Source organism: Papaver somniferum, chromosome 3 (genome assembly GCF_003573695.1).
Source record: "Papaver somniferum cultivar HN1 chromosome 3, ASM357369v1, whole genome shotgun sequence".
NCBI lineage: Eukaryota > Viridiplantae > Streptophyta > Magnoliopsida > Ranunculales > Papaveraceae > Papaver > Papaver somniferum.
In genome coordinates this window covers 70954480-70964034 of record NC_039360.1, presented here as the reverse complement: position 1 = coordinate 70964034, position 9555 = coordinate 70954480, and the positions used below count along the sequence as shown (strand labels likewise).

The 9555-nt window shown below is 36.9% G+C and overlaps 1 protein-coding gene across 1 annotated transcript; it reads right to left on the bottom strand.

Annotated features, from left to right (window-relative positions):
• Window positions 1–5936: 5936 nt before the first annotated feature.
• LOC113359573 lies at window positions 5937–8775 on the bottom strand. The gene is made up of 2 exons (XM_026603184.1): window positions 8412–8775; window positions 5937–7051 (listed from the first exon to the last, which is right to left on the bottom strand). The coding sequence occupies exons 1-2, from the start codon at window positions 8773–8775 to the stop codon at window positions 5937–5939; spliced, it is 1479 nt and encodes a 492-aa protein (XP_026458969.1).
• Between the last annotated feature and the right edge of the window lie 780 nt (window positions 8776–9555).

Below are 9555 nucleotides of genomic sequence, written 5' to 3'. Positions count from 1 at the left end.
TAAGCCTAAAGCAAATCTAGGAACCCAATTAGCTAAGACACATTTCCGAAATACACCCGATCTCTGCGGATCGACCCGTACTTGCACGAGCTACAACTGACGACCGTGCACTTGCGGTATTACTGTAGGCCCGTTTCCATTGCATCATTTCTATACCCTTCCGGGGCCTGCCAACCATGAAACCGAGGAGTTTCCTCGGGATGAAGGAGATTTGATAAAATGAGAGAATTTTCATCAAATCATGAAAAATAATAAAAATGCATTAAAAATATAAAACTGGTGTGGGATTGACTACGACACGGTCGGTCGGTCGTGTGTCCGTGCTTCCAGCACCTTGGTCAATATTTTTAATTATTTATTATTTTCTTCCCGATTTTACATAGGTTCATCGTTTCGTTGTATTTTTAAATACTCGTTCGTGCGGTGACTGTTAGTGTATCGTCGTTGAATACACTTTCACCATTTGAATTGGGGCTTACTTAGAGGTAGCTCAGACGCCTGGTTGTTGATTGTTTATTACTAATTTATGAAATTCAGTGGAGAATAATTCATGAAACTGATTAATAAAATAAATAGATGTTTACTATTAGTTCATAGGATCAGCTGAGGATTCGACTACAAATTCAGAATAATAAAACGGGCATTACCATTATATGGGATCGTAGATTCGACCAAAGAATCAGAGTAATTAAGATTTATCTATTACCATTTATGAGACCAGTTCGATCATGAAATCGGAGTAATGAGATAATATAATTGTTTATTGCCATTTCATGAGATCATGCCGTGGATTCGACCATGAAATATGAGCAATTGTTATTTCCATTCCATGGGATCAGGCCGTGGATTCGACCATGGAATAGGAGCAATTGTTATTGCCATTCCAAGGGATCAGGCCGTGGATTCGACCATGGAATAGGAGCAGTGGTTATTGTCATTCCATGGGATCAGGCCGTGGATTCGACCATGGAATATGAGCAATAGTAGATTATTCTGGGAATTCAGTAGTGAATGTCACGACAGAATTAATCTTAATTAGGAATAATTAACTTTGTGGCTCTATACTAGCAGAGCAAGCTCTCTAGGAGCATTAATTATCCCGATATGAGCTTGCCGGTAAGTCATATCCTTTTTATAGTCAGGGTAAACTTGTTGTTTGTTCCTGGAGACGTTATCGCTCTATACTAGCAGAGCAAGCTGTCTAGGAGTCGTCCATCTCGTGATACTATATAGAAATAATCACTGAAAGTGTTCAGTATTCATGAGATATGTCGTTGTCCAGCCGTGAGACTACATATCTACATGTACTCTGAGAGAAAGTACTCTCCTTTAGAGAATTCGATGAGAGACCCGTGTCTCGATACTCACGTGTGATTGCTGGATCAGAGGTTCGTATAATCATGGGTCTACGATTTTGGCCCTTGTCGAAAATCCACCATCTACAGCAAGAAGATTCAGATGATCAATAGGAGGAAGAAGACATAAAGTAGCAGAAAAGGGCAAACTGAAGAAAGTCGTAAAAGGTAAAAAAAATAGATTGTAATATTTTTTACAACAACAGGCTGAAAGCAAAATGATATAACAAAATGATATGTGTGTTGGTATATATATCTAACTATGTTGTTTGAAATATTGAAAACACAATGATTGATCTTCATGTATGTAGGCGGTTCAAGGCCGAGAGCAAAACCACAACAAAAGCTGAAAACCAAGAAGGTATAATCAGAAGAATCGGAATCAGAATCCGATGAAGAAGAGCAACAAAATTCAGATGAAGAGAATCAAGAGGAGAGCAAACCAGAGGCACAACTCAAAGGTAAAAACATTGATTCTTTAATGAAATAATATGTGTAAGCAATCATAGTTTTGGATCAACAGTCACAGTTGATACAATAAATATGTGTAATCAATCATAGTTTTGGATAAACAGTCACAGTTGATCCAATAAATATGTGTAAACAACCACAGTTGATCCAATAAATCTGTGTAAAATATCACATTTGATCCAATAAGAGGTAGTTAAAAGCATGAACTGTGATTACACATATTTATACGTCGCACCTCACTCGGGGGCTACGCCCCCTCGTGAAAATATATTATGGGTAGAATGTGAGAAAACAAAAGATTATTGTCAAAAATGAAAATGAAAATGATTTGAGTTTCATGTATGCAGGCAAGTCGAGAGCAAATGAAAAAAGAATCAAAGGAGGTCTCCAACCATTGGATGATATGGGGAATTTTCTATGCAAAAAATTTGAAGTAGAAGATGCAAATAACAAAAAGAAACCGATACTTGCAAAAGCACTGAAGAAATCTCCATATTGGGACTTAATCAGCCCATTTTAGTGTTGATCCATGTGAATGGGATCAACAACCAATGTTGATCCAGTTTTAGTGTCTACAATATTTTGATTTGTGCTGATCATGCTTGGCAGTTTCATCAAGACTTTGTTGACCCAGCGTCTGCTGAGGAGAACTATTTAATTGACATATCGGCACCTGCAAGAGAACTGGAACAAGAAAAAGATAAAGGAACTAGAGGAAGAAAACATCCTTCTTGATTGTGACAGGCATGAGATTCATTACATGGACAAGGATCAAATCAAAATGTTTGTCCACAGCACGATATTCTTGAGAGAGTTGTATGAGAGGAACAAGGAAAAACTACAGTTGCAAGATGGAGAACCAGAGCGACTTGCTGATATTGACAAGAACATAAAGAAATGGCATGAAGAAGAAAGTATTTTTCAGGAATCACTGAATAAAAATAAACCAGTGTATACAGGGAAAGAATTTGAAGGTTTGGAATTCAAAGATTTGTTCACACAGCAACAAAAAGGCGAATCATCTGGAAAAGGTAATCAAGATGAAATGAAATCTGCGGCGAATGATCAACCAACAGATGGGAATGAAACTAGAGTAGACATGGAAATGGATGATTCTGCGGCTATGAACAATGAAGACACTCAAGAAATGAACGATTCGTTGGGAACTAAAGATGGAACTCAAAGTACATTGGGAACTCAAAGTACTTTGGGAACTCAAGAAAGTTTTGGAACTCAAGATAAGTTTTTTCAGAAGGGTTTTCAAAGTGGAATGACGTATTCGGAAAAACAAACAAGTAGCAAAAATAAGGAGAGTTGGAAGAAAGGATTTCATGCAGGAAGAGAAGTAAAGAAAGCTGATGACTTAGAGCTCAATACAGTTGTCGAAAACGTTGCAGAGCTCGATTCGGTGGTGGAAAACATTTCAATATCTGCTGGAATAGTAGAAGAGAAAGGTGACATACAAATGGAAGAGAAGAGTCCGTCTGTTGAGAAGAAGAATGATGACATACCAGCGGATCTGATTGTGTTTGACACTCCTCCACTTTCAATAATAAAACCTTATGAAATTGTTGCTAATGTGCAAACAGCTCCCTCACAACCGAGTTTCGGTGCAATAATGGATGAGGTAGATCGTGAGGAAACACAACAAGCAGAAGAGGTTGAAAAGAAAAGTGAAGAGGTTGAAGAGCAAAGTGAAGAGGATGACAATACACAAGGAGCTGCAATACGCGCAGGATTAAAGAAATTGTTTAATTTGGATGCAGTTGAGGAGCAAACTGAAGAGTAAACCGAATCATAGGAACAATCTGATGGTACAAAAGCATCATAAAAACCGCAGGTCAGTTCTCTTGTGAAACGGGTGAAGAAGGGAGAAAGGCCGAAGAGAAAGCCGTATAAACTTCGAAGTCGAACACCTACTGCTAAGTGTAAAAGGGGACAAAGGAAAGGTGGAAAAGGAAAAAATAAGCAGAAGCAAATTGAAACAATTGACCTCGACACTCTCGACAGTCAAATTGACAACACACCAGCGGAACCCACAAAACTGATGAAGCCAAAAAAACTAAGTTGTGGAAAAAATTCAATGACAGCGAAAGAGAAGTCATCGAGCCATTCTTTGAGAATGCAACTGAATGGTATGTAATAACATATTCGAAGTCAAACAACTCAGTTCACATCGTTATTTTTTGGGTTATGCTAGCTCTTTTTAATAACATATTCATCTGTTGTTTATTTTGCAGCGAGAAAGCTTACAGTTTTTATTTCTGCAACCAAGATTTCGAGGTAGTCATCAATGGGAAGTTCATACAGTGTCTACTGAATAATCAAAACATTCATGCTGAGATTGTTGATTACTACATCAACTTGCTGAAAGCAAAGATGGATTCGCCGCATAAACCATATTACAAGAACCACGTCATTCTCTCAACAAATGATTATGTAAGTAACCGAAAAATCTTGGTTTGTTTTGTATGTCAACAACAATTGTTGATCCAAATAAGTTGGATCAACAACCATTGTTGATCCAAATAAGTTAGTCTGATTATGAATGAATGTTACAGGTATGTATAGCTTTAGGAGTTTAATTGCAAATATGATATGTTGTTCATTTTATGTTGTTCTCTGGTTACGATATCACAGTTGCATTTTTTGTTGTTGACAAATGTAGCTTTTGTTTGTAATGTAGATGATCCATAAAATGCAAAACTAATATATTTCTTTAAAAATACTGATACAGCCGATATTGGGGATCGCATTAGCCACTAAAAATATGGCAAAGGTAGAGAGATGTGGGGTTCCAGAAAAGGTGAGGACCAGTTACACAGGGAATGTTGAAGACACATACCTCATCATACCAATGTGCTTGACGGACAAGGACGGTGTTGGATACCATTGGGTGGTGCTGGCGTTGGTAAAAGGAAAATGGATAGTGTACAACTCTGCAAGGCGAAACGCAGATTACAAATGGCAGTATATGGTGATGATAGTACCACTGACTCAGTGGATGAATGAAATGGGCCACAGAGATCCGGAGACAGGTGGTAATATCGAGACAAGCTTCTCACATTGCACTGTACCAGCACAAGACGGATGCGACTGTGCATTGCACACTTTCATGTACATGAAGAATTTGGTGAAGCGTGGAAACTGTGAACACCTATCTGAAATTGCTAACTTAGATGAGAAGTTGAAAAAGAAGCGAGTGAAGATTGCAGCAAGAATCTTGTCAGAATTGGGTTCATGGAAGAAACCAGAACAACTTCCTGATTCAGCTACTGACTCTATTCAACAAAAAATCCAATTGCAAGACTCAATTGAACAAGTAGTTGATCCAGTAGATGAAGCATTAGCTGAACCATTAGAGTGAGCTTGATGTCATAGTATGTTCATGGTCTGTAAACAAAATCTAACTGTAGTTTTAAAAATACTTATCTTAGTAAGTAAAACTTATTGTAGGTCTGATTGAATTATTATGAACCATTATGAATGAATTATTTGTTACAGGTATTTGTTTTGTATGATCATTTATGGATGTATTTGTTGTCTGATTATGGATGAATGTTACAGGTATGTATAGCTTGAGGAGTTTATTAGCAAATACAGATGGAGCCATGCAATTTTTTTGTTTGTTTTGTGTGCCAACAACCACTGTTGATCCAGTTATGTTGGATCAACAGCCACTGTTGATCCAGTTATGTTGGTCTGATTATGAATGAATGTTACAGGTATGCAAAGCTTGAGGAGTTTTACTAGAAAATACAGATATAACCATGCAATTTTTTTGTTTGTTTTGTGTCAAAAACCATTATTGATCCAAATAAGTTGGATCAACAACCATTGTTGATCTAAAAAAGTTGGATAAACAACCATTGTTGATCCAAATAGGTTGGAACCCAAGAACAATGTTTCCACACAATAGTGTCAACAACCTGTAAAATCAATAAACCTGAACCTGTCAACTGACATATACTTGAGAAACAAAACAGTAGAATTCATAACAACATATAAGAATGTATGTCATTAAATAACAAGTGCAAACCAAAAAAGGAAAAGAAACACCAAATTGGTAAGAAACCTAAAACAAGTTTGTTCATAAACACCACAAGAACTTCATAACAACATCCTCTTCAAGAAGTTGATAATCCTGGAATGAGACTCCTTGCGAAACGTTGGTGCACGAGGAGCCAAAGGAGCTCTGCGACATGTTCGACGGTTGTGAAAGGTCAGCATCCCACACTGGCCACACTTCCTCTTCTTCCACACCTTTTCACGAGAACCCCTGTACCTAACACCTTTAGGTCTTCCAGCTTGTTCTCGACCACCGCTGGGAGGCAAAATATACCCATTTTCATTAATTCTAGGTGGCTTCTCAGAGTCAGGAATAGGATAAATGGGTCGAGAGTACAACCTTCTATAGTAGTCAGAAGTATAATAAGGGCTGATGTAGTTGTACGGTTCATCATTTCCAATCTGCAACATTGCTTTCATTGCATGAGTGCAAGGAAAGCTATGTTTTTGCCACCATTTGCAGGTGCAAGTTCTAGAATCCAAGTCAACAGTATGCTTCCCTGTTGGAGATATGATCTCAAATACCTTCTCACTTGCTCTCCGAAACTTGTATGAACGACAGTCATTTATCCTTTTGTTAAACCTTGCTTGCATACGAGGAGTGAGCCTTGTAGTCCAATTGTTAGACTCCACTAACCTCTTGTAATTCTGCTCCATCACTTTAGCACGAATAACATCAACAAGCTCAAGTGCTGGAAGCGCCTTATCATGATTAATGACGTTGTTAAAACTCTCATCAATATTAGATGTGTTCTCACCCCACCTTTCTCCTAGAAATGCATGAGAAGCCCAATTCTCAAATGGAATCTTCATCATCCAAGCAACCACTGAATCCAACTTTAGATTACTCATACTCTTCGCAGCAGCATAAATTTTTTCCTTTGTTAATGTAGTGTAGCACTCTTCGAATAACTTGACTGCAGTTTGTCTGCTCATGCCCTTTGGAATAGGAATATTTCCTTTCATATGGTACAAACAGTAGGAATGGAAAGCCTTTGGGAAGACTACAGGCACATGCTTCAAAAGGCCAATTCCACGATCTGATATGATTGTCAGTGGACGATCTTCATGAATAATACCCTTCAAATTGGTTAAGAACCATTCCCAACTATCACAATTTTCACTTTCAACAATTTCAAATGCAACTGGATAGATCCCTAGAAAAACCAAAAAACAAAAATAAGTAACCAGAAACAAAAATAAGTGACGAGTAACTAGTGTCAACAAACAAAGTTGATACATTTCAATTGGATCAATAGTGGAAGTTGATCCATTTTAGTTGGATCAACAATCATAGTTGATTCAATAAAATCTGTGTAAGCAAAAATAATTTTGGATCAACAGTCACAGTTGATCCAATAAATATGTGTAAACAATCACAGTTGATCCAACAGTCATGAATTTCAATGCAAAACCATTTTACTTGGATAAACAGTGGAAGTTGATCCATTTTAGTTGGATCAACAATCACAGTTGATTCAATAAAATCTGTGCAAGCAATCATAGTTTTGGATAAACAGTCACAGTTGATCCAATAAGAGGTAGTTAAAAGAAAGTACTTCAATGCAAGCAAAAAAAAACAGTCTAAACTAACCTAAGCTACATATATTATTACGTCGCACCTCACTCAGGGGCTACGCCCCCTCGTGAGAGTTAAATTCAATATAGAATGTCAGAAACCTAGCTACATTAATCAAGAAAATGAATGCATAATAATGAATCAACAGTAAAAAGTTTAAACATTCATGGATACAAAATGAAAAAAAAAAAGTAAAAGGTTAAAAATCACACCTTGGTTACCAGTTTTGCCGCAAGCAACCATAAGACCACCTTTGAACTTCCCAGTGAGAAAGGTACAGTCAATAAATAGCATCGGACGGTAGTAATTGTTAAACCAGTTATAAAAGCTTCAAAGGCCACGAAAAACCTTTTGAACCGACGAGTCACACCATCATACTAAAAATTCACGACGGTTCCAGGATTGTAATGTTTAATGGCATCTTTATACCAAACAAAATCTGAATAAGACTTGATGTCATCATCCCAAAGAAATTGTTTGGTGAATTGTAAACTGTGGTATGCCTGACTATACGTGAGGTCAACTCCATATTCCATTCGGAGTAACATCAGAAGCAGTCTTCTTCTTCTTAGATGCTCGTAAATCATCTGCCAATATATCCTTCAAAAACGATTTTCTCATCCTAAATTTTGATGTGTTAGAAGAAGCTAAACTACATGAATGCTCTCCAATGTATCTCTTGCATTGAAATACACCTTTTGTATTGGCGAGGAGAGAGGCGTGAAACCTCCAGCGATAATTTTCCTCCTTTTTGAACTTGCACTCCACAGTGTATCGTACAAGGTCACTCTTCTTCAATTTGTATTTGCGACCACTATTTATTTCATACTTTGTAACACAATCCTTAACTTCTTTAATACCACCTTCAAAAAACTACCCTACTCCAGTTAAGATGTTGACCCAAGCATCAGACTTCTTCGGGACCTTTTTGATCAAACACGCATCATCAGTGACGTCTTCCAATTCAACTACCTCATCGCTTGAAATACAATTTGATGATGACGAAGAAGCAGGAGCAGGGGCAGAATATGAAGAAATAAAATCAACACAGGTCCTTAACTGGATTTCAAACTTCACCAAGTCAATCCCTTGTGAGGTGCAGTAGTGAATGAGAAACCTCAAATCCAAATCATGATTGATAATATTTGAGATCCCTTCTACAGTGTAACCAAAAAGAATGAGGTCTTCAGGGACATAAGGCCACTTTTGTTTCACCACACTTATCATCTCCTTGACAGTAATTGATCCTGAAACAGGATGCGAGATGGTCTGATTGCAAAATTTGAACTCTGCAACAACCATCTTTGGCTTGCAATAAAAAATAAACAGATAGTGGTATTCAGAAAATATGGATCAACAGTCACAGTTAATCCAATAAATATGGATCAAGAATCATAGTTTGTATCAACAATCACACTTGATCCAATAAATATGAATCAACAATCACATTTTTGGATCAATAATCACGATTGATCCAATAAATTTGTGTAAGCAATCATAATTTTGGATCAACAGTCACAGTTGATCCAATAAATATGGATCAAGAATCACAGTTTTGTATCAACAATCACACTTGATACAATAAATATGAATCAACAATCACATTTTTGGATCAACAATCACAGTTGATCCAATAAATATTTGTAAGCAATCATAGTTTTGGATCATTAGTCATAGTTGATCCAATAAATATGTGTAAACAATCACAGTTGATCCAAATAAGAGGTAGTTAGAGCATGAATTTCAATGCAAACCAAGAAGAAAGCAGTCTAAACTACCCTAAGCTACATATAGTATTACGTCGCACCTCACTCGGGGGCTACGCCCCCTCGTGAAAGTTAAATTCAATGTAGAATGTGAGAAACATAAAATAAAAGCTACATTATCAACAAGAATGAATGCATAATGATTACCTGCAAAATAAACACACGAAATACAAACATTTTGTGCTCAGAAATTTGGATCAACAACATTTCAATAGAGTTTTCTGTGTATCAACAAAAAAATATCTACTTTTCATCAATGACATAATCAGTAGAGTGTCTAAAATATACATAACAAACATGAATCATAAACATTTCA

Bases quoted from the DNA above. Each gene is read 5' to 3' on its own strand.
- LOC113359573 (XM_026603184.1), bottom strand. From the start codon at position 8,775: ATGGTTGTTGCAGAGTTCAAATTTTGCAATCAGACCATCTCGCATCCT. The intron at 7,052-8,411 runs GTTTGATCAAAA...TGGTTTTTCTAG, and splicing joins AGACGTCACTGATGATGCGT to GGATCTATCCAGTTGCATTT.